This window comes from Trachypithecus francoisi, unplaced genomic scaffold (genome assembly GCF_009764315.1).
Source record: "Trachypithecus francoisi isolate TF-2019V2 unplaced genomic scaffold, Tfra_2.0 Lachesis_group9, whole genome shotgun sequence".
NCBI lineage: Eukaryota > Metazoa > Chordata > Mammalia > Primates > Cercopithecidae > Trachypithecus > Trachypithecus francoisi.
In genome coordinates, this window is record NW_022681474.1 from 37456579 (window position 1) to 37482064 (window position 25486).

A 25486-nucleotide genomic window follows, 5' to 3' on the forward strand; every position below is an offset into this window, starting at 1 on the left:
CAGCCTCCAAAGTAGCTGGGATTACAGGAACTTGCTATCACGTCCCGCTTTTTTTTTTTTTTTTTTTTAGTAGAGACGGGATTTCATTATGTTGGCCAGGCTGGTCTTGAACTCCTGACCTCATGATCTGCCCTCCACTCAGCCTCCCAAAGTGCTGGGATTACAGGCGTGAGCCACCGCTCCAGGTCCAGGAAGTTTCTATTTTTAAAGGTCTCAAATTTTTTACCCATGGATATAGCTAATACTTAGCCACAATATCTAAGGTGTATAAATGCAAAAATATTGGGACAAGATTGTAACACTTCTGAATGGGAATTTAAAGATGTATCTATTTCCCGATTTTAAAATCTCTAAGTTTAATTTATTAGTCTATTCCATAAAGAGGAATGAAGACAAAATGAAAATTAGCATTAATCTAGGTGAAAGATATTTTACAGTCAAAGAAAGACTGATCAACTCCAACAGAGCTTTAAGGAAAACAAACAAAAATCAAAGAAAGACTGAACTACACAAAACCAAAAGGTTCCTTAATTAGCAATGTAAGTGATATTTTTCTTACCCTCTGATGCGCCTACTCACAGCAGCTCGTATAGATTCTGAAGCAAGTATTTTTTCTGGATGTGCTGCGATTATATTCAATGCTTGTGGAATTGTTGGGGGTGTGGTGGGTAACCAAGATTCTGCTCCAGGTGTTCTTGGTGCAGGAATAATACACAATTCTCCACGGTGGAAAAATACCTGCAAATGGTACATTTTAATTTTCTTTTTTTTTTTTTTTTTTTTTGAGACGGAGTCTTGCTCTGCTGCCCAGGCTGGAGTGCAGTGGCCAGATCTCAGCTCACTGCAAGCTCCGCCTCCCGGGTTCACGCCATTCTCCTGTCTCAGCCTCCCGAGTAGCTGGGACTACAGGCGCCCGCCTCGTCGCCCGGCTAGTTTTTTGTATTTTTTAGTAGAGACGGGGTTTCACCGTATTAGCCAGGATGGTCTCGATCTCCTGACCTCGTGATCCGCCCGTCTCGGCCTCCCAAAGTGCTGGGATTACAGGCTTGAGCCACCGCGCCTGGCCGGTACATTTTAATTTTCATAGTGGGCACTGGCAAACTGTAGGTACATATGAATGTAATGCAGCATGATTTCATCTCTACAAATTTTCTAAACTTGGGTATACTTACCCTATTGGTGCTATTATCAGGATCCAACCATTTAGGGAGAAAGTCAGCAGCTTCTATTAACAAGAATTCACCATCATTGTCTTCAATCCTAATGCAAGAAAATTTCCAATTTTGCATTCAAAAAGCACATATCTGCTAGTAACCAGAACAGTTTTATTCTAATACATTTTCCTCTTCATCTTAGTAAATATTTGAATAGGTACTATGTGCAGATGGCTATAAGAAAGCAAAATGTTTAAGATAACATTAAGCACTGAAGGAGACAAAAGATTGTAAGGAGCAGTTGAAGGCAGAGATAAGGAGAGAAGATAAGCAATTTACATAAAGAAATATTAGACAAAAATATGAAAATATACAGAGTACTATAGGGTTCCAAAAGAAAAAAAAACATATAGCTGAGATTAGAAAAGCCTTCATGTCGGAGGTGTTATTTGAGCCTGAAAAGATCATTATTTCCGCCTCATTTGCATCACTTTTTTTTTATTTTTGAGACAGAGTCTCGCTCTGTCACCCAGGCTAGAGTGCAGTGGTATGATCTCAGCTCACTTCAACCTCCACCTCCTGTGTTCAGGCGATTCTCCTGCCTCCGCCTCCCGAATAGCTGGGATTACAAGTGCCTGCCATCATGCCCGGCTAATTTTTGTAATTTTAGTAGAGACAGGATTTCGCTATGTTGCCCAGGCTGGTCTCAAACTCCTGACCTCAAGTGATCCGCCTGCCTCAGCCTCCCAAAGTGCTGGGGTTACAGGTATGAGCCACCATGCCCAGCCTGCAACACTTTTTTAAATTTTATTTTTAAAAATAGGTTATACATTCACATGGTTAAATTTTTTAAAAAATATATTAAAATTTACATGGCCAGGCGTGGTGGCTCACGCCTGTAATCCCAGCACTTTGGGAGGCCAAGGTGGGCGGATCACCTGAGGTCAGGAGTTCAAGACCAGCCTGACTAACATGAAGAAACCCGTCTCTACTAAAAATACGAAAACAAAATTAGCCAGGCATGGTGGCGCATGCCTGCAATCTCAGCTACTCGGGAGGCTGAGGCAGGAGAATTGCTTGAACCTGGGAGGCGGAGGTTGCGGTGAGCCGACATCGCACCATTGCACTCCAGCCTGGGCAACAAGAGCGAAACTCTGTCTCAAAAAAAAAAAAAAAAAAAAGTTGCAAAATGAAAAAGTTTTCCTCCTACTTTTGTCCCTATCTGCTCAACCCTACACGCATCACTTCTATTTCTTGTATATCCTTCTAGAGTTTGCTCACACATAATCTAGCTATATAAATATATATTTGTATTTTCTCCCTGTTTTACACAAGACATAGCATATTTTCTATACTGTTATATACCGTTCTAGCTCTATACTTCTATTTTTATTATTTTATTTTATTTCTGAGACAGAGTCTCACCCTGTCATACAGGCTGGAATTAGTGGTGCAATCACACTCACTGCAACCTCTACTTCCTAGGCTCAAGCGATTCTCCTGCCTCAGCCTCCCGAGTAGCTGGGACCACAGGTATGGGCCACCACACCTGGCTAATTTTTGTATTTTTAGTAGAGATGGGGTTTCACCATGTTGGCCAGGCTCGTCTGGAACTTCTGACCTCATGTGATGCTTCTGCTTCAACCTCCCAAAGTGTTGGGATTACAGGCCTAAGCTACCGCCCCAGGCCTACAATGTATTGTGTTCTTGAAACTTGCTAAGGCAGTAGATTTTTTTTTTTTTTTTTTTTGAGATGGAGTCTCGCTCTGTCACCAGGCTGGAGTGCAGTGGCGCCATCTCGGCTCACTGCAATCTCCAGTTACCGGGTTCAAGTGATTCCCCTGCCTCAGCCTCCCAAGTAGCTGAGACTACAAGCGCCCGCCACCGTGCCTGGCTAATTTTTTGTATTTTTTAGTAGAGACAGGGTTTCACCATGTCGGCCAGGATTGCCTCGAACTCCTGACCTTGTGATCCGCCCACCTCGGCCTCCCAAAGTGCTGGGATTACAGGCATGAACCACCGCGCCCAGCCAGGCAGTAGATTTTAAATGTTCTCACCATACACAAAACAATACGTATGTGAAGTAATGTATGTTATCAGCTCAATTCAGCCATCCTACAATATATATATATTTCTTTTTTTTTTTGAGACAGGAGCCTTGCTTTGTCGCCCAGGCTAGAGTGCAGTGGCGTGATCTCTGCTCATTGCAAGCTCCGCCTCTGGGTTCACGCCATTCTCCTGCCTCAGCCTCGCGAGTACGTGGGACTACAGGTGCCCACCACCAAACCCGGCTAATTTTTTTGTATTTTTTAGTAGAGACGGGGTTTAACCATGTTAGCCAGGATGGTGTTGATCTCCTGACCTCGTGATCCGCCCGCCTCAGCCTCCCAAAGTGCTGGGATTACAGGTGTGAGGCACCACGCCCAGCCAACATATATGTATTTCAAGACAACATGTTATGCATAATAAATATATACAATTTTTATTTGTCAATTTAAAAAATAGGCTTGGTGCAGTGGCTCACACTTGTAATCCCAGTACTTTGGGAGGCTGAGGCAGGTGGATCACTTGAGGTCAGGAGGTTGAGACCAGCCTGGTCAACATGGTGAAAACTTGTCTCTACAAAAAATACAAAAATTAGCCAGGTGTGGTAGTGCACGCCTATAGCCCCAGCAACTCAGGAGGATGAGGTACGAGAATTGCTTGAGCCCAGGAGGCAGAGGTTGCAGTGAGCCGAGATTGTTCCACTGCAGTCCAGTCTGGGCAACAGAGTGAGATGCTGTCTCAAAAAATAAAATAAAATAAAGCACAGTGGCATGTGCCTGCAGTACCAGCTACTCGGGAGACTAAGGCAGGAGGATGGCTTGAGCCCAGGAGTTCAAGTCCAGCCTGGGCAAAACAGTGAGACCCTGTCTTTAAAAAACTAAATAAATAATAAGTAAATTTAAAAATTTTAAAAATTTAAATAAATGTATTTAAAGTTAAAGATAAAATGAGTTATCGCTTAGATTTACATCCTGAAGTATTTAAGGATCAAATGAGAGCCACAGATCAAATAATAATGACCATGAGTTGGTAATTGTTGAAGCTGGATAATGGGAACATGTGGGTTCATTCTCTCTAATGTGTGCTTAAAATTTAAATAATAAGTTTTGAAAGGTTTTTTTTTTCTCCCTTCTCTTTTGTTCTGTTGGGAAAGAGGTTGGGTGGGTAAAAAAAGATCAGAATTTGGGTGCTGACTAGGAAAACCAGGACAAAATATAAGTGGGCAGAATGCCCTCTGCTGGCAATATATGGTATTTACAGAAAACTCGGGTCCCATTTTTTTTTTTTTTTTGAGACGGAGTCTCGCTCTGTTGCCCAGGCTGGAGTGCAGTGGCCGGATCTCAGCTCACTGCAAGCTCCGCCTCCCGGGTTTACGCCATTCTCCTGCCTCAGCCTCCCGAGTAGCTGGGACTACAGGCGCCAGCCACCTCGCCCGGCTAGCTTTTTGTATTTTTTAGTAGAGACGGGGTTTCACCGTGTTAGCCAGGATGGTCTCGAACTCCTGACCTCGTGATCCCCCCGTCTCGGCCTCCCAAAGTGCTGGGATTACAGGCTTGAGCCACCGCGCCCGGCCTCGGGTCCCATTTTTAACGGTGTTACCTACTTAGCTTCCTATACGATTGTTCACTGACTTCTGTTTAAATTGTTTCTGTGTATGATTTCTCAAAAAATATAGCTATGGTCTAGTACAGGAATACACATTTAAAAACATGTGAAATATGTATGTATGTGTATGAATGGAATTTTATTTTTCAAAGATTCATAAGGAATTTAATGGGGATTACTTCTGGGAAGCAAGAGCAGTAGAACCCTTTGTATCATCTGAATTTTGTTTACCACATGTATTTGTTTTTTCATAATTAGAATTTTAAAAAGAAAACCTAAAATAAGTAGGTTTTATTTGAAATCTTTTGGAAGTTGAACTCTTCAATACTACCTTAATTCTTTCTCAAGAAAAGGAAGTCACAAGAGAAGAGAAAGAAAATACAGATAAGCCTGGGCATGGTGGCTTATGCCTGTAATCCCAGCACTTTGGGAGGCCGAGGTGGGTTGATCACCTGAGGTCAGCAGTTCAAGACCAGCCCGGCCAACATGGTGAAACCCTGTCTGTACTAAAAATAAAAAATTAGCCAGGCATGGTGGCACGTGCTTGTAATCCCAGCTACTTGAGAGGCTGAGGCAGGAGAATTGCTTAAACCTGGAAGGTGGAGGCTGCAGTGAGCCAAGATCACACCACTGCACTCTAGCCTGGGCGACAGAATAAGACTGTCTCAGGAGAAAAAAAAAAAAAAGCACAGATACTATTAAAATCTGTACAATTTCCAGCAGACTACAGGAGAAAAATAAATTACTAAATATATAAAAATGTAGTCACACTGTTTCAGTAATAGAATTCTTTTAGAATAATTAAAATAACTACAATACCTTGCTACTAACTCTGGAAATTCCTTTGTGATCTGCTTTATTACATAAACAATAAACCATTCATCCTCAATATTATCCCCAAACTTTGTCACGCCAAACATATGAGCAGGAACACTTCCTAAAAACAAGAGAAAAGCAACCATGTAACCAGATAAATTTGTTACTGCAAATAAAATGCACATAATCATTCAATTGAATAAACATTCATTGACTGATTGCTCTAAGTCCTGGGGAGCAGGGGTTGCAATCCTGAAGAAGCCTACTCCTGAGGAGCTCAGGGTAAAACAAGACAATCAAATGATCTCAAAACAAGATAATGAACTCTAGAACAGGGGTATGCAGTAAGGCCTATGTGAGTATAAAGGAGGGGATATCTGTGCTATGCTTGCCTGGAGGAATGACAAGAGGTGAGCTTTCCAGAAAAATAGAAAAGCATGTGCAAAGGCACAAAGGCATGATGTACAGAGTATGTATGTATAGAGTATTCTGGGAATACCAGGACGCTAGATTTGGATGGAGCACAAGTTTTCAAGCGTGCACTATTCACAAATACATGGAAACTAAACAACACACTCTTGGAATAAATCACAGGGAAATTAGAAAATATCTTGGGACGAATGAAAATGAATGCATATCATACCAAAACTTAAGGAATTCAGTGAAAGCAGTGCTAAAAAGGAAGTTTGTAGGTGTGAAAGATCTCAAATCAACAACCTATACCTCAAAAAAAACAAAACAAAACAAAAAATAAAAACTAAACCCAAACCTAGCATAAGGAAAGAAATAATAAACATTACAGCAGAGATAAATAAATAGAGACCAGAAAAAATAACAGAAAAACAAAACAACTGAGTTGGGTTTTTTTGAAAAGATTGACAAACTATTAACTTAATTAACCAGGAATAAGAGCAAATACTCAAAAAACTAAAATCGGAAATCAAAGAGGAGACAGCACAACTTATGTCACAGAAACAAGAAAGATATAATTCTATGAACAATGGTATACCAGTAAGTTGGATAACGTAGAAGAAATTGACAAATTCCTAAAAATACACAATCTGTCAAGACTGGATCATGAGAAATACAAAAATCTGAACAGATCTATAACTAGTAAGGAGATTGAATCAATAATCCAAAAGCTCCTAATAAAGAAAAACTGGCTTCACTGCGGAACTCTTCCAAACATTTAAAGAATTTGACATCAATCCTCAAAATCTTCCAAAAAAATAAAGGGGAGGGAATCCCCAAATTCCTTCTGAGGCCAGCATTACCCTAACACCAAAGTCAGACAAAGACAATATAAGAAAACTGTAGATCAATATCCCTGATGAATATCAACACAGAAATCCTTAACAAAATATCAGCAATCTGAATTAAACAGCACATTAAATAGATTATTCACCATGACCAAGTGGGATTTATTCCTGAGATGCAAGGATGGTTCAACACATGAAAATCAATGTACAGTAATATCCCACATTAACAGAATGAAGGTCAAACAAGTGCATTACAGAGTGTCTCAAGAGTTGCCATGGCAAACAATAGGTAGAAGAACAGCCCAACCAACTCTTTTTCTCCCCACCCCAGATCTCAAGTTTCTTCAACTAGAGAATACAATTAAAGTAACTAGTTTTGTCTATATTAGACTTCGATTTAAATTTCATCTTGAAGCAATGGGAACTACTGAAGGATATTAAGCAGGAGAGTGACACAATCAAGTTTGTTTTACAAACCTAACTGGCAACAGTGTGAGGAACTAGAAAGACAGGAACCAGAGAGGTAAGTTAGGAGGCTGTTGTTGTTTTTCAAATGTAGAGATAAAGAGGGCCTACATTGAAGCCAAACAGATGTACAGAAGGGGTCATATTTTAGAAGCATTCAGGATTTAGCATCTGACTGAACATGGTGAAGTGAGGAACTGATTATGATTTTGAATTACTGACTAGCTTGGATAACTGGGTGGATGGCAATGCCATTAAACAAGATAAGAAAACAGTAAAAATGGTTTTCTAGAGACAGATAAAGGGTTGGTTTTAGATGTGCTGCACCAATGTGATAGTGTTCTTGTCAATAAATATCATATGTATGTCAATGAATAAGAGTTCAATAAAATTAACAGTAGGGAAGATATGTAGCAATTGCTAGCCAAAAGATAAGAGATAAGCACTAAACTGAGAGTATCACAGTGATGTATACTTGTGATGTATACATGGGGGTATCTTGTGATGGTATCACAAGATGCCAGGCTCCTGATCCTAAATAAGACCTCACATAAGTCACTGTGTAAGGAGAGTTGGTCACCTATCCATGATTTATTTTCATAAAACTATAAGAAATGACAGAACTGTAGTGTGACCAGTTCCCCACCAGGCTACTTAAGGGTATATGTCTGCTGCTTAAACTTCGAAGGCCAGCTGGCAAGCCAAAGCCATCATGCCGAGCAGAGGAACAGGTCCTGAGAACCCAAACATTGCAGGGCATAGCTGGGAACATACCAAGGAAAACAGTGTCATTGCATATACGCAGTAGGCAAAGAGCCAAAAAATTAGCTTATACGCAGTAGGCAAAGAGCCAAAAAATTAGCTTACAAGCAGCTTAAAGATGGGAGATGGGGCAGATTTCTGGAGCTGTCCTGATGCTGCCCAGGAGTGTCCTGTCTGTAAGTCCTAATAAACTCATCTACTTGCTAAGACAGACCTGTCTGAGTGATTCTTTGGTCTCTCCGCTCCCTCCTACTTTAATCCTGGGTTTTTCTCATAAAAGGACAGAGTGCCATATTTTGCCAGAGATCAGATCTCAAGCACCAACAACATAGGGAAGCAATGAAGAAACCTCAAAATGCTTGTAAGTGGCAAATATTAGCCATAAAGCCCAATTATTTATCTTTATAAGCTGGGCAGAGCCACTCAGATCCTCACCAAAACGGCTATATGAACAAGGCAGCCTACTCAACACATCATTAACATAAGGAATACTGAGTAACAGCAAAAAAGGAACCATGATTAAAGCCAGATACCTGAAACTGTTTAGTATGGATACTTAGATACATTATGGCATAGTATAGTAACTAAAGTTCAAAAGAATAGCCATGAGTTTAATAATGTTTAGTATATGCTAATTCCTAAGGCAGATTTAGAAAGTTTTCACTAATATGATTTTTTTTAAAACAAAGCTTTATGGCTAACTGAATATAGACAAGTATTACTTACCTGAAAAGTTTAGTGCATTAATCTCTTCCTGGCAACACTGAATGAAGAGTGGACTATTACACACACACATCACTGTTGTCAGGATAACATTAAAAGTCACACTAATCCACACAAGTAAAACAGCCTTACCTTTCCCAGGTTTATATTTGAGATTGAAAGGCTGATTCTGCCAGATGTAGGGGACCAGCATAGGTGCAAACTGGGTCATTATTCTCTCAATATACTTCTGAAGAACCTCTTTGTGTTTATCTGAGTCCCTTGATTCATCTGGTATCAGGAACAGGCGGTACTCCACTGTGTCTTCCATTGTAGCAAGCTTCATGGTTTCTTCCATTCTTCTTTGAAAACTACATTTAAAGTTCCAAAATATAAACCACATAGAACAATGCAGAAGTAACATCTGAACTCTTTTAGATGACTCTATGAACACTGTTTTCTAAAATTTAGTTAGGCCGGGCACAGTGGTTCATGCATGTAATCCTAGCACTTTGGGAGGCCGAGGCAAGCAGATCATTGGAGGTCAGGAGTTTCAGACCAGCCTGGCCGACACGGTGAAACCTCATCTCTACTAAAAATACAAAAATTAGCTGGGTGTGGCGGCAGGCACCTGTGATCCTAGCTACTCAGGAGGCTAAAGCAGGAGAATCACTTGAACCTAGGAGGCAGAGGTTGCAATGAGCCAAGATCATGCCACTGCACTCCAGCCTGGGTGACAGAGCAAGACTCCATCTAAAAATAAAAAAATAAATAAAAAATAAATAAAATTTAGTTAGCCACATACCATCATCATGGTTTTTGCCTTGACCACACACCACCTACAGTAATATTTATTTAATTTTTTAAACTTCATTTATTTATTTATTTGAGTTGGAGTTTCACTCTCGTTGCTCAGGCTGGAGTGCAGTGGCACGATCACAGCTCACTGCAACCTCCACCTCTCGGGCTCAAGCCATCCTCCTACCTCAGCCTCCCAAGTAGCTGGGACCACAGGTGTGTGCCACCATGCCCAGCTAATTTTTTTTTTGTATTTTCAGTAGAGGCAAGGTTTTGCCATGTTGCCCAGGCTGGTCTAGAACTCCTGAGCTCAAGCAGTTCTTCCGCCTTGGTCTCCGAAAGTGCTGGGATTACAGGCATGAGCCACTGCACCTGGCCTAATATTATTTTTAGTGACTCTTTACACTTAAAACTTTATCTTTAAAATTACGTTAAAAGGAAACCTTGATATAATACAGTGAATAGAAATCCAGTATCACATTCCCCAATTAATACGTATGTAAGAATAAAATCTTTATTTTTTATGTTTTTCCTGTTTTGGAAGTAAAGAATGAAATTTTTAATGTTTGCCCTTGTACTAGCAGTGGTATGTGTAACATATTTCGAGAAACACTGCACTAATATCCACTGTTTACATACTATCAAAAACCCCAGTTCTGCCACTAATTAGCTGTGCCACTGTGGACTCTTCACTTTCTCTTTCTGCGTTTTTTTCTTTAATTTAGGATAAGTTACCTACCATCTCTAAAATCTCTCCCTGCTTTAAAATTTTGTTACTTAAACTCTAAAGAATAATCTATCTTGCTCTGCAGAATGTACATTTCTCTCTTTTATGAACATTGTATGGCGTAGAGAAATTCAAAACTACAAAACATTCGTGTCCTGTCATCTTACCTCTGTCCTAAATTTGCCCCTTTTTCAAGTCTCATGGGATAGTAGGTATATCTTTCTTTTCTGTTTCTTTTTTTTTTTTTTTTGAGATGGAGTCTCACTCTGTCACCCAGGCTGGAATGCAGTGGTGAGATCTCAGCTCACTGCAACCTCTGCCTCCTAGGTTCAAGTGATTCTTTTGCCCCAGCCTCCCGAGTAGCTGGGACTATAGGTGCCTGCCACCACACCAGGCTAATTTTTGTATTTTTAATAGAGAGGGGGTTTTACCATATTGGCCAGGCTGGTCTCAAACTCTTGACCTCGTGATCCGCCTGCCTCAGCCTCCCAAAGTGTTTTTCTTTTTTTTCTTTTTTAATTTTGAAGAGTACATAGTAGGTGTATATATTTGTGGGGTACATGAGATATTTTGATACAGGTATAAAATGCATTATAAGCACCTCAAGGTAAATGAGATATCCATCGCCTTAAGCATTTATCCTTTGTGTTACAAACAATCTAATTATACTCTTTTAGTTATTTTTATTAAAAAAAAATTTTGTAGCTAGGACATGCTCTCATCTGAACTTTTAGTTATTTTTAAATGTACAATTAAATTATTATTTACTACAGTTACCCTGTTGTGCTACCAAATACTAGTTTTCATTTGCTCTATTTTTTTGTACGCTTTAACCATCCCACTCCCCCACAAACCCTCTGCAACCCTTCCCAGCCTCTAGTAACCATCCTTCTAGTTGCTATCTCCATGAGTTCAACTGTTTTCATTTTTAGCTCCTACAAATTAGTGAGAACATTTGAAGTTTATATTTCTGTGCCAGCCTTTTTCACTTAACATAATGATCTCCAGTTCCATCCATGTTGTTACAAATAACAGAATCTCATTTTTTCTTTTTAATGGCTGAAAAGTACTCCACTGTGTGTATGTACCACATTTTCTTCATTCATTTATCTGTTGATGGACACAGGTTGCTTCCAAATCTTAGCTACTGAGAATAGTGCTGCAATAAACATGGGAGTGCAGATATCTCTTTAATATACTGATTTCCTTTCTTTTGGGTAAACACCCAGCAGTGGGATTGCTGGATCACATAGTAGCTCTATTTTTAGTTTCTTGAGGAATCTCCAAAACTGTTCTCCATAGTGACTGCACTAATTTACATTCTCACCAATAGTGTTTTCTCCAAATCCTTGCATTTGTTATTGCCTGTCTTATGGATAACAGCCATTTTAACTGGGGTGAGATACTATCTTATTGTAGCTTTGACTTGCATTTCTCTGATGATCAATGATATTGAGAACCTTTTCACAAACCTGTTTGATATTTTTATGTCTTCTTTGAGAAATGTCTATTCAGAGTTTTTGTCCAATTTTTAATCAATTATTAGACTGCTTCCTAGAGAGTTGTTTGAGCTCCTTATATATTTTGGTTATTAATCCCTTGTCAGATGGGTAATTTGCAAACATTTTCTCCCATTCTGTGGGTTCCCTCTTCACTTTGTCGATTAATTCCTTTGCTGTGTAGAAGCTTTTTAACTTGATGCGCTCCCATTTGTCCATTTTTGTTTTGGCTGCCTCTGTTTGCGGGATATTACTCAGGAAATCTTTGCCCAATGTCCTAGAGAGTTTCCCCAATATTTCCTTTTAGTAGTTTCATAGTTTGAGGGCTTAGATTTAAGTCTCTAATCCATTTTGACTTGATTTTTGTATATGGTGGGAGGTAGTGGGTCTGGTTTCATTCTTCTGCATATGGGTATCAGTTTTCCCAGTACCATTTATTGAAGAGACTGTCTTTTCCCCAATGTATGTTTTTGGTACCTTTGTTGAAAATGAATTCACTGCCGACATATGGATTTGTTTCTGGGTTCTCTATTCTGTTCCTGTTTTTATGCCAGTGCCCTGCTGTTTTGGTTACTGTAACTCTGTTGTATAATCTGAAGTCAGGTAATGTGATTCTTCCAGTTTTGTTCTTTTTGCTCAGGATAGCTTTGGCTATTCTGGGTCTTTTGTGGTTCCATATAAATTTTAGGATCTTTTTTCTATGACTGTGAAGAATGTCATTGGTATTTTGACGGAGGTTGCATTGATATTTCTTAATTTCCTAGGGGTTTTCCTTACTTATCTCTTAATTTTCTAAGGGTTTTCCTAAATAAGAGTACTAGTTTATTCTTGCTGCCAGGTGATGCTTGGTAACGGGAGGAACGGCGGTGGATGCACCACCCTAACTCCATGATTCCAATCTTACTCAGCTTTCTAAGAGACTCATAAGGAACCTACTTCTTCTATCCAGACACCCACTCACCACAGTCTGACCAAATCATCATTTTGCCTTTCAACGCAGAGGGACAGACAGTAATTATACCCATTCACCCCATAAGGCCAAACACACCTCATCATGCAGAATTTGGTGTCACAACTTGAAGGGACTCTATGATCACTACTCAGGTTAATGCCTCACTGTACATATGAGAAAACCCAGAGCACAGAAAGAGAAGCGACTAAGCAGCAGGGGCTTGACTTGGAGTCTAGTGCTCCTTATCCAGTCTAGGCTCCCTCCTGCCATCTAACAAAATGAAGCCAATTTATCTTACGGTTCCAAGGCCTCTCCTGCGCGTCTCTGCTGTGGCACCTTTCCTTAGCCGCCTCTCCGACTCCGAGAGCTGATTGAGAGCTGCTACAGGCGGCCGAAGCTTGGATCAGGCTCTTTCCTGACGCCTGCTCGGGACCTGTGGCCAGCCGAAATCCTGAAAGTCTGAACCCGCTCAGTCCCCGGAACCTTGTGTGTCGTCACTGCTGTGCGTCGGTGAGAGCATTCTGCGGGTGCCCGGGTGCGTTCGTCACTTCCGCCCCCGCGGCAAGGCGAGGAGGTCGGAGAACTGGAGAGGTGGTGATCCTGGGGAGGTGGCGGCTCGGAGTCTAGGCGACTGGGCAAGACGGGGCCGGTAGGTGGCGGGAGGGGGCCGGGCCGGAGCTGGTGGGAGGGCCAGGCCCGGAGGCCCCCACCCTGGCGTGCCCGCCCCGGCCGCGGCTGAGGAGGAGGAGGAGGAGGAGGATGATCTCCAGATACAGTAGGAAGACGGTGCCACAGAGCTTGGAGCTGTGAGTGGACTGCTCAGCCACCCCAGCCGGGGCGGGCCGCGGGCGCTCTGGGGACCCTCCTTGACCAGTCCTTCGTTCCTTTCCTTTCCCAGGGCTGGGGAGAGATTTTTCTTCGAAATTCTCTCCTCTCTGCCCTGCTGGACGCTGCCCCTTCTTCCTCCATCTCCAGCTGAAGGCGTGTCGCCCTTGGTCTGTAATTCCTGAACTCAGGCACTGGTCCGCTGAAGCATTTGTAGCATCCGCAGTGCTTCAGGTCCCATTGTTAATGGCCATGATAGCTCGAGAAGTTATTAATAGCTAACTGAGGGCTCCAGGAAGTGCTCACTTGACACTGTGCAAAGCTATTTACACATATTTGCTCACTCCTATCAATGATATCAGATTGGGAACATTATTTTGCACATTCTACAGCTAAAGATCCCAGAATTAAAGGTTGTAGCATGCCAAAGATCACACAGCTTGAAGGTGGTAGAGCTGAGAGGTACAAACCTGATGTCGATCTGATGCTGAAGCCTGTGGTCATAACCATCACACATACTGCCTCTCCACCTCTGCAATTAAGCACCAGAATCCATAAAGATCAGTTTTGCTTTTGAGACTTTAGAGAGCAAATATTTCTGGCTTTAAAAAGATCCCCCCCAACGGCCGGGCGGGGTGGCTCACACTTGTAATCCCAGCACCTTGGGAAGCTGAGGCGGGCGGATCATTTGAGGCCAGGAGTTCGAGACTACCCTGGCCAACATGGCGAAACCCCATCTCTACTAAAAATACAAAAAAAATTGGCCGGGCGTGGTGGTGGGCGCCTGTAATCCCAGCTACTTGGGAGGCTGAGGCAGGAGAATCACTTGAACCCGAGAGGCAGAGGTTGCAGTGAGTGGAGATCACGCCGTCCGCACTCCAGCCTGGGTGACGAGTGAAACTCCGTCTCAAAATAAATAAATAAATAAATAATAAAAAAGAGCCATCCCACTACCCTGATTAAAGTGTTGTATAATAATTTAGAAAGTAATAATAGTGTCATACATTTATTAATGCTTTACACTTCCAAAAGGGCCTTCACTTTTTTTTTTTTTTTGGAGACAGGGTCTTGCTCTGTTGTCCAGGCCGGAGGGCAGTGGTGCAATCCTTGCTCACTGCAGCCTCCACCTATAGGCTCAGGTGATCCTCACAATGTAGCCTCCCGAGTAGTTGGGACTACAGGTGCACACCACCACAACTGGCTAATTTAAACAAAATTTTTTTTTGGTAGAGACAGGGTCTCACTATGTTGCCCAGGCTGGTCTCAAACTCCTGGACTCGAGCAATTCTGCTACCTTGGCCCCCCAAAATGCTGGCTTGAGCCACCATGCCCAGCTGACTTCACTTTTTGATCTTCTTAACAACTCTATAAAGTGGGTATGATTATCTTCAGTCTTTCAGGAGGTGAAATTATATCAGAAATGTTACATATTTTAAGATTATATAGCCAAAAAACTCAGGAGTTGAACTTGGGTTTTAACCCCAAATTTCAATTTTTTTTCCTTCATGGAACTATATAATTTTAGCAACCATAAATCTATTAATTACATATTACCTATAAGTAAATTTATTAATTAAAAACTTTTTCCCTTCATTTATGTAATTTTAGCAACCATAAATGTATTAATTAACTATTAACCGTTAATATGTATTAAATATTAACTAATTAAATTTAATTAATGTATTGATTAAATATTGTTAATTATCATACACATACATGATAATTGCAAGCGTGATATTTTGAGTCATTCTTGAGTTTCTGACTAGGCTCTCTTCCAGCCACGTGACTTAGGCAAATTACTACGTCACTGAGCCTTCATTTCTGTAATATAGGAATAAGACCTTATCCAAAAGCTTATTTAAAATGATGGTGTGGGCCCCCACGCCTGTAATCCTAGCACTTTGGGAGACCAAGGCGAGCGATTACCTGAGCTCAGGAGTTCAAAACCAGCCTGGGCAACATGGTGAAACCCTGTCTCTACTAGAAGTGCAAAAAATTAGCTGGGCATGGTGGCACATGCCTGTAATCTCAGCTACTTGGGAGGCTGAGGCATGAGAATCACTTGAACCTGGGAGGCAGAGGTTGCAGTGAGCCGAGATCACGCCACTGCACTCCAACCTGGGCGACAGAGCAAGACTCTGTCTCAAAAAAATAAATAAAATACGAATAAAATGATGGTGTGGAGCTTGACACATATACATCCTCAATAAGTGGTATTTTCCTTGTCCCTTCCCACTTTTACTTGGGATACAATAGGCATACAAAGAAAATACGTCTGAAACCTCTCTTTGCCTTTTAGAAGCTTATTATTTATTAAGGAACAAGACTTCTACATGGTAGCAGTTTAGTTCCTAGTAAACTCTTTGGGAACTAGGAAGAAGAAACAGTCATCTCTTAGATATTGTTTCTACTTAAACAGTCGTTTCCCAATAAAGTGACCGAGGTTTAGCTAAAAATCTGCTTTTATGATTAATTCCAACCATTCTGAAAGTTTAAAAAAAATCTTGTATGAAAAAAATGATAGGCATTTATTGGGCCAGAATTATTATTAACTAGAATAGTTATACCAGTTTTCTTTCTGTTTTTTTTTTTTTGTTTTTTGTTTTTTGTTTTTGAGACAGAGTTCTCTGTCACACAGGTTGGAGTGCAGTGGTGCCATCCTGGCTCAGTTGCAACCTCCACCTCCTAGGTTCAAGTGATTCTCCCACCTCAGCTTCCCAAGTTGCAGGACTACATGCTCAGCTAATTTTTGTATTTTTTAGTAGAGATGTGGTTTCGCCCCAGGCTGGTCTTGAACTCCTGAACTCTAGCGATCTGCCTGCCTTGGCCTCCCAAAGTGCTGGGATTATAGATGTGGAGCCACCGCGCCTGGCCTACTTGTTCTTGATTGTTGATTTGATACTTCCTATAAGGCCCAAAAGATGATTCTGTAACTGGAGTCAGGATGAAGTGAATAATGAAGATAAAATGTATCTAAATGGGAGCAAATTCAAAGCAATTTTTACTTTAGATGTTATAATAATGATAACCTGCTTTGAAGCAATAACTTTAGTTTTCTACCTAACCATTAAAAATTATAATTGTTGAAAAGAGTTTGGGAAAGGAATGATTTTCAACATACAGCTTAACATTTTTTAATGAAAAATTTCAAACATAAACATATAGAGAATAGTATCATGAACTACCTGTCACCCCACATTCAACAGTTAACAAAGTTAATATGTTTGCTTCATCTATCTTCCTTATCCTTTTTTCTTTTTTCTTTTTTCTTTTGAGACGGAGTCTTGCTCTGTTGCCCAGGCTGGAGTGTAGTGGCGCCATCTCGGCTCACTGCAAGCTCTGCCTCCCGGGTTCACACCATTCTCCTGCCTCAGCCTCCCAAGTAGCTGGGACTACAGGTACCCGCCACGACACCCGGCTAATTTTTCGTATTTTTAGTAGAGACAGGATTTCACCGTGTTAACCAGGATGTGATCTGCCCGCCTAAGCCTCCCAAAGTGCTGGGATTACAGGCTTGAGCCACCGTGCCCGGCCTCCTTATCCCTTTCTTAACTTCTCTGTGCCTGTCTGTGAAATAAGGAAAGCAAAACCGCAGATACTGCCATTTCACTCCTATATATGTCATTATGTATCTCTAAAAATTATGGACATTTTTGTATGTAGTCATAGTGCTATTATTAAATTTAATGATATTTCTTTGTTATCATCTAATTGTCAATTCAGATTTCCCTGGCAGACTAAAAAAAAGTCTAAAGTCTCTATTTCATAGCTTGAATTTGTATTTATGATCCTTTCCACTTTTTCAAAGACAAACTCTTGGTTGTAGGATCACTGAATGAGAGACATACAGATGACTCTGCACAAATTGATCTCCACAATTTGAGAAATAATTTATTTTTTTTTATTTTTTATTTTTTTTGAGACGGAGTCTCGCTCTGCCGCCCAGGCTGGAGTACAGTGGCCGGATCTCAGCTCACTGCAAGCTCCGCCTCCTGGGTTCACGCCATTCTCCTGCCTCAGCCTCCTGAGTAGCTGGGACTACAGGCGCCCGCCACCGCGCCCGGCTAATTTTTTGTATTTTTAGTAGAAACGGGGTTTCACTGTGGTCTCGATCTCCTGACCTTGTGATCCGCCTGCCTCGGCCTCCCAAAGTGCTGGGATTACAGGCGTGAGCCACCGCGCCCGGCCGAGAAATAATTTAAAGTGCAAGCTCCACTGACTGAACTCTTAGCTTTATCTTTGTATAGAACAATGATACAATTCACTAAAATATCCAACTCTTCATTTCCTTCTAGAGGCCTTCCTCTGAGAGCCAGACTACTAGAATTTAAATCTTGGCTTCATCACTTACTAACCATGTGACCTTAAGCAGGTTATTTAATCTTTCTGTGCCTTAGTTTCCTTTGAAATAAGAGTATTTGAGATTTATGACATACATTTGCATATTAAAGACCTGGAAGACCTCTTGTAAAAAGACCTGTGTAACTTTGTTTAACCTATTACAATTGCTAAATTTATTTGACTACAGAATTTTGTGAGGAAAGTCTACCATAGATTACTAGGAACATATATTGATTGACCCCATAGATTACTGGAACATATAATGATTGACCCCATAGCTTAATCCAGTGCACACATTGGAGTCTCTAGAGCAGCAATATTCAATACGAATATGATATAAGCCACATATGTAATTTAAAATTTTCAGGTGGTCACATTAAAAAAGAAAGGTGAAATTGGCCGAGTGCAGTGGCTCATGTTTTGAATCCCAGAACTTTGGGAGGCGGAGGTAGGAGGATCATTTGAGGCCAGGAGTTAGAGACCAGCCTGAGCAACATAGCAAGATCCCCATCTCTAAAAAAAAAATTAAAAATTAAATAATTGGCCAAGTGTGGTGGTGAGCACCTGTAGTCTCAGCTACACAGGAGGCTGAGACAGAAGAATCCTTTGAGCCCAGGAGGTCAAGGCTGCAGTGAGCTATGACCACACCACTGTACTCCAGTTTGGACAACACAGCAAGACCCCATCTCAAAAAATAAAATAAAAGTGAAATTATTTTACCTTTTTAATTTGAAATAATTATAGACTCACAGGAAGTTGTAAAAATAGTACTAAGAGTCCCATGAACCCTTCACTCATCTTCCCCCAATGATGACATCTTATGTAACTGTGGTATAATTTCAAAGCCAGGAAACTGACATTGGTACAATACTGTTAACTAGACCTACAGACCTTATCCAGTTTTTACATCCACTCCTGTGCATGGGTATGTGTGTACATAGTTCTTTCTATGCAAGTTGGTCCCATTTACAGATTACTGCAAATATGACTATAAATCAAGATAGCTGTTTCATCACCACCAAGGAACTTCACTGGGTATCCCTATCCCTTTGTAGTTATATCCACTCTTGTCTTCATCCATGGCAACTATTAATCTGTTCTCTACCACTATAGTGTTGTCCAATATACCATTATATAAATGGCCCTTAAACAATGCAGGGGTTAGGGGTATCAACCCCCTGTACAGTAAAACATCCACGTTTAACTTTCGAGTCCCCCAGAACTTAACTACTAATAGCCTGCTGTTAACTAGAAGCCTTACCAATAACATAGTCAACACAAAAATAGACTGGTAGTGGCCGGGCGCGGTGGCTCAAGCCTGTAATCCCAGCACTTTGGGAGGCCGAGACGGGTGGATCACGAGGTCAGGAGATCGAGACCATCCTGGCCTACACGGTGAAACCCCGTCTCTACTAAAAAATACAAAAAACTAGCCGGGCGAGATGGCGGGCGCCTGTAGTCCCAGCTACTTGGGAGGCTGAGGCAGGAGAATGGCGTAAACCCGGGAGGCGGAGCTTGCAGTGAGCCGAGATTGCGCCACTGCACTCCAGCCTGGGCAACAGAGCGAGACTACGTCTCAAAAAAAAAAAAAAAAAAAAAATAGACTGGTAGTTATGCATATTTTACACATTCATGACATACCTTTTTCTGAAATTTTTTCGATATTTCTAGGTTACATGGTTCATCTGTTGAGTTTCTTCAAATTGTTGCAAATCTCCAAAAATTTTTCCAATATATTTATTGAAAAATTCTGCGTATAAATGGGCTCACACAGTTTAAATGTGTGTTGTTCAAGGTAAACTGTAGTATTTAATGGTTTTTCTATTGGCTTTGGCATTTTGCACTAAAAAGCATGGTGCCCTTGAGATCCATCCAAGTTGTTGCATGTATCAATAGTTTATTTTTATTGCTGAATAATATTCCATTATGTGGAAATATCAATGTTAAAGGACATTTGAGTTGTTTCCAGTTATTTTTTTCAATTGTAAATAAAGCTGTTGTGAACATTTGTATACAGATTTTTGTATGAATGTAAGTTTTCGTTGCTCTAGGCATAATGCCCAAGAGTGCAACTGCTAGGGCTCTGGGTAAATGCATATGTTTAGTTTTATTAGAAACTGTCAAACTATTCCAGAATGGCTATACCATTTGACATTCCTGCCAGCAATGTATGAGACATCTGGTTTCTCCACATCCATGCCTGCATTTTGTGTTATCATTATTTTTAATTTTAGCTGTTCTAATTGGTGTGTGGTGATATCTACTATATTTTCAACTTGTAGTGACATTAATTTTAAGAATATATTTTGTTTAACCCAATATATCCAAAATATTATCATTTTAATATGTAATCAAGATAATATAATTAGGTCGGGCGCGGTGGCTAATACCTGTAATCCCAGCACTTTGGGAGGTCGAGGTGGGCGGATCATGAGGTCAGGAGATCAAGACCATCCTGGTTAACACGGTGAAACCCCGTCTCTACTAAAAATACAAAAAATTAGCTGAGCGTGATGGTGGGCGCCTGTAGTCCCAGCTACTCGGGAGGCTGAGGCAGGAGAATGGCGTGAACCCAGGAGGCAGAGCTTGCAGTGAGCCGAGATCGCGCCACTGCACTCTAGCCTGGGCGACAGAGCAAGACTGTCTCAAAAAAAAAAAAAAGATAATATAATTAATGAGGTATTGCAAATTCTTCTTGAAATCCAATGTGTTTTACACTTAAAACACAATTCTGACTAGCCACATTTTAACCACTGGTGGCTACCATATCAAACAGTGCAGTTCCAGAGCAGAGGAAGTAGGTGACTCTAACTTCTAGATTAAATTATTGAATTGTATGTATTTTTTTATACAGGAAATATAACTTTGTTTTGTGTTTCATAGGAAAGGAATAACAAAACATGCTCTTAACCCTCGTCCCCCTCCTGAGAAACTAGAGGACGTTTCCCCCACCAGTGACAGTTATGAGAAAGACACAAGTTCCCAAAGGTAATAATACTTTTGCATTTGCTCATGGCAACGGTTTTGTTTTTTGGCTTAGGATTGGTGTCAAGCCTTGTGCTAATGAAAACAAAGCAAGAATTTTTGTCATGTTTTCAGTACCACTTAGTTTTCATTCTGAAACAGCTAATGAGAACATCATACATATTTTCATAACCTTTGAGAAGTAGTATTATAAAGTAGTTAAGAACATGGATAATCTGCCATGGGATTAGAGTGAAAAAACAAACAAACAAACAAAAAACAGAACATAGAGCGCGGTACTTATAATCCCAGCACTATGGGAGGCCAAAAGGTGGGAGGATCATTTGAGCCCAGGAGTTTAAGACCAGCCTGGGCAACATGGCAAAGCCCATCTCTACAAAAACAACAACAACAAAAAAAACATAGCCAAGTGTGGGGATGTGCACTTGTGGTCCCAGCTACTACGGAAGCTGACGTGGGAGGATTGCTTGAGCCCAGAAGGTCCAGGCTGTGTTTACACATAAAATTAGGCTGGGCGCGGTGGTTCATGCCTGTAATCCCAGCATTTTGGGAGGCCGAGGCAGGCAGATCACGAGGTCAGGCCTCTGTCTCGGCTCACTGCAAGCTCTGCCTCCCGGGTTACACTTAGTGGTATAAACACAGCTTACTGTGTTTACTTACTATACTCCAGCCTAGGTGAAAGAGCGAGACCTTGTTTCAAGAAAAAACATAAATTGGTCTAGGTGCAGTGGCTCACACCTGTAATCCCAGCAGTTTGGGAGGCCGAGGCAGGTGGATCACAAGGTCAGGAGATCGAGACCATCCTGGCTAACATGGTGAAACCCCGTCTCTACTAACAATACAAAAAAATTAGCCAGGCATGGTGGTGGGTGCCTGTAGTACCAGCTACTCGGGAGGCTGAGGCAGGAGAATGGCGTGAACCTGGGAGCAGAGCTTGCAGTGAACCGAAATCACGCCACTGCACTCCAGCCTGGGCTACAGAGCAAGGCTCCATCTCAAAAAAAAAAAAAAGAAAGAAAAAACACAAATTAAATAAATATCAGAAAGAGCAAGATTATAAAAAACAAACAATAAAATAGCATAACATAAATAAAAAAGAACATGGACTCAGGAGGAGTCCAACATCTGATTTTTAATCCTGGTCCCGTAACTTATTAGCTGAGTAACGTTGGGCAAATTACTTACCTGATAATAGTATATCTTATAGCAGCAGTCCTCAACATTTTTGGCACCAGGGACCGGTTTTGTGGAAGATAGTTTCTCCATGGACTATGTGGTGGGGTGAGGGATGGTTTCAGGATGATTCAAGTGCATTACATTTATTATACACTTTATTTCTATTATGTTTACATTGTAATATATGATGAAATAATTATACAACTCACCATAATGTAGAATCAGTGGGAGCCTTACAGCTTGTCTTCCTGCAACTAGACAGTTCCATCCGGGGAAGATGGGAGACAGTGACAGATGATCAGCCATTAGATTCCCATAAGAATGCACAACATAGATCCCTTGCATGAGCAGTTCGTGCTCCTGTGAGAATCTAATGCCACCACTGATCTGACAGAAGGCGGAGCTCAGGTGGTAATGTGAGCCATGGGGAGCTGCTGTAAATACAGATGAAGCTTCATGCACTCACCCCCTACTCACCTCCTGCTCTGCAGCCCAGTTCCTAACAGGCCACAGACCAGCATTGGTCTATGGCCCCAGGGTTCGGGACCCCGTCTTACAGGATGTTGCAAATATTAATGAGATAATGTATGTAAAACTTGGCACAATGCTTGGCATGTAATAAATGCTGAGTAAATATTAGCTGTAGTTATTTTAAGTAATAGAACAGGGAAGATGGTTCTTCAGTCTCTCAGAACTTCAATTAGTGTCTGAGATGCAATATGTGATTAAAAAAAAATATTGTATAATCATAGGCTGGGTGTAATGGCTCATACCTGTAGTTTCAGCACTTTGGGAGCCCAAGGCGGGTGGATTGCTTGAACTCAGGAGATCAAGACCAGCCTGGGCAATATGGCAAAACTCTGTCTCGACCAAAAATACAAAAAAAAAAAAAAAAAAGGGCTGCTCACGGGGGCTCACACCTGTAGTCCCAGCACTTTGGGAGGCTGAGGTAGGCAGATCATTGAGGTCAGGAGTTCAAGACCAGCCTGGCCAACATAGCAAAACCCAGTCTCTACTAAAAATACAAAAATTGGCTGGGCATGGTGGCGCACACCTGTAGTCCCAGCTACCCGGGAGGCTGAGGCAGGAGAATCACTTGAACCCAGGAGGAGGAGGTTGCAGTGAGCCGAGATCACGCCATTGCACTCTAGCCTGGGCAACAGAGTGAGACTCCATCTCAAAAAAAACAAAATCAAAAGTGCAAACAAAATTAGCTGCCCATGGTGGCACGTACCTGTAGTCCCAGCTACTTGGGAAGCTAAAGAGGGAGAATCACTTGAACCCAGGAGGCAGAGGTTGCAGTGAGCTGAGTTCGCACCACTGCATTCCAGCCTGGGTGACAGAGCGAGACCCCGTCTCAAAAAATAAAAAATAAAAAGTGCCATACAAGATCAGATACTACTATTAGCATTTTTGAAATGTCTTTAGTTGACAAGAGTATGTTATAAGCTGGGTACGGTGGCTCACGCCTATAAATCCAAATACTTTGGGAGGCAGAGGTGGGCAGATTGCCTGAGCTTAGGAGTTCAAGACCAGCCAGGGCAACATGGTGAAACCCCTTCTCTACTAAAATGCAAAAATGAGCTGGGTGTGGTGGTGCACACCTGTAGTCCCAGCTACTTGGGAGGCTAAGGCAAGTGAATCATTTGAATCCAGGAGGCTGAAGAGTATGTCATAGGTGAGATGTTGAAGTATTCATTGTAAACTATGACTAGAATTATTTGGAATGACACCATCAATTCTATAGGAATTAGGACTTTTCCATGATGCTCGAATTTCAAGCTCTTCATTTATTTTTGCCTATGTGGATATATTTGTACACATGTTTATCACCTAGTAAGTTACTGAGTAGTTAATGTTACAGAAACTTGAGGACATATGAAAAATTTTCTTTTTTCTCTTCTCCTCCCAAATTGTGCCTTTAGCAAGTCTGACATCACAAGAGAATCATCTTTTACATCAGCCGACACTGGGAATTTACTGTCTGCTTTTCCAAGTTATTCAGGCGCAGGGATATCTACTGAAGGAAGCTCGGACTTCTCCTGGGGATATGGTGTGAGTTGTATGTTATCAGTCTGATGGAGTGCTTGGGAGACAATTCTGGGAGTTAGGATTTGTCAGTATAATTCATTCTTTCACTCTCCTGCATTGTTTCTTTACATTTATCATACTTCATAATAGCTGTAAAGAAGCATCATTCCTCATCTTCTTTCAGTATTTGCTTTGTTTTATTGATATAGTAGTTGAACCTTAGACATGCTAAGTGTTCAACTTAAACAGTTGCAGGTTGGTGGGGCGCGGCAGCTCACGCCTGTAATCCTAGCACTTTGGGAGGCCGAGGCGGGTGGATCACCTGAGGTCGGGAGTTCGAGACCAGACTGACCAACATGGAGAAACCCCATCTCTACTAAAAATACAAAATTAGCCGGATGTGGTGGCGCATGCCTGTAATCCCAGCTACTCAGGAGGCTGAGGCAGGAGAATGGCTTGAACCCGGGAGGCGGAGGTTGCTGTGAGCCGAGATCGCACCATTGCACTCCAGCCTGGGCAACAAGAGCAAAACTCCATCTCAAAAAAAAAAAAGAAAAGAAAACAGTTGCAGGTTAATATGGATTTGGGCTCTGGGTCTATTCCTTTTGCCATGCTCAGTCCACTAATGTATGTCTTTACTACTAATGTTACCTTGTTGTTTAAAATGTTTTTGAAAGTTTATTATTAAGCCATTATAGCCTGGGAAAATATTTATGATATATTGGTAATGAAAACAAACAGGTTATAAATCATATGTGTAGTGTCACTCTAATTTTGTTTTATGTATATTCTTGCCTATATTAGTGAAAAGGATGAAGAATATTTACTCAAAATATTGTTCAGTTATTAATTAGGTGATGAGATGAGTGATTTTTACTTCTTATTTTTGGCTATTTCCCATTATAAAATATTATTTTTAAAAGACCAACAACCCTAAAAATTTTTTAAACACAATTTTTATGCATAATTTTATCACCTTGATGCAAGATGCAATAGACATTTTTATTTCTTGTGGTTTTTCTTTTGGAACCTAGTCTCGCTCTGTCGCCAGGCTGGAGTGCAATGGTACGATCTTGGCTCACTGCAACCTCTGCCTCCCGGGTTCAAGCCATTCTCCTGCCTCACTCTCCTGAGTAGCTAGTACTACAGGCATGCATCACCATGCCCAGCTCATTTTTGTCTTTTTAGTAGAGACGGGGTTTCATCATGTTGGCCAGGATGGTCTCAATCTCTCGACCTTGTGATCTGCCTGCCTCAGCCTCTCAAAGCGCTGGGATTACAGGCATGAGCCACCACTCCCGGCCAACATTTTTATTTCTATATCTTTTTTCAATCTGTATTTA

At 41.2% G+C, this 25486-nt stretch overlaps 2 protein-coding genes across 2 annotated transcripts in view; one reads left to right on the forward strand and one right to left on the reverse strand.

Moving 5' to 3' along the window:
* Positions 1–13284, reverse strand: part of ECD (ecdysoneless cell cycle regulator) — a 34377-nt gene extending 21093 nt beyond the window's left edge. Inside the window, exons 1-5 of the mRNA XM_033209600.1 lie at positions 13084–13284; positions 8963–9180; positions 5625–5742; positions 1173–1260; positions 560–738 (exon numbers count right to left, since the gene is read on the reverse strand). Of these exons, the coding sequence (XP_033065491.1) occupies positions 560–738; positions 1173–1260; positions 5625–5742; positions 8963–9167 (590 nt within the window). The 5' untranslated portion in view covers positions 9168–9180; positions 13084–13284. The remainder of the gene's footprint in view (positions 1–559; positions 739–1172; positions 1261–5624; positions 5743–8962; positions 9181–13083) is intronic.
* A 52-nt stretch (positions 13285–13336) lies between these two features.
* The window catches only part of FAM149B1 (family with sequence similarity 149 member B1), a 78651-nt gene continuing 66501 nt past the window's right edge, over positions 13337–25486 (forward strand). Inside the window, 3 exon segments of the mRNA XM_033209602.1 lie at positions 13337–13591; positions 20835–20939; positions 24038–24167. Coding sequence (XP_033065493.1) covers positions 13545–13591; positions 20835–20939; positions 24038–24167 — 282 coding nt within the window. The 5' untranslated portion in view covers positions 13337–13544.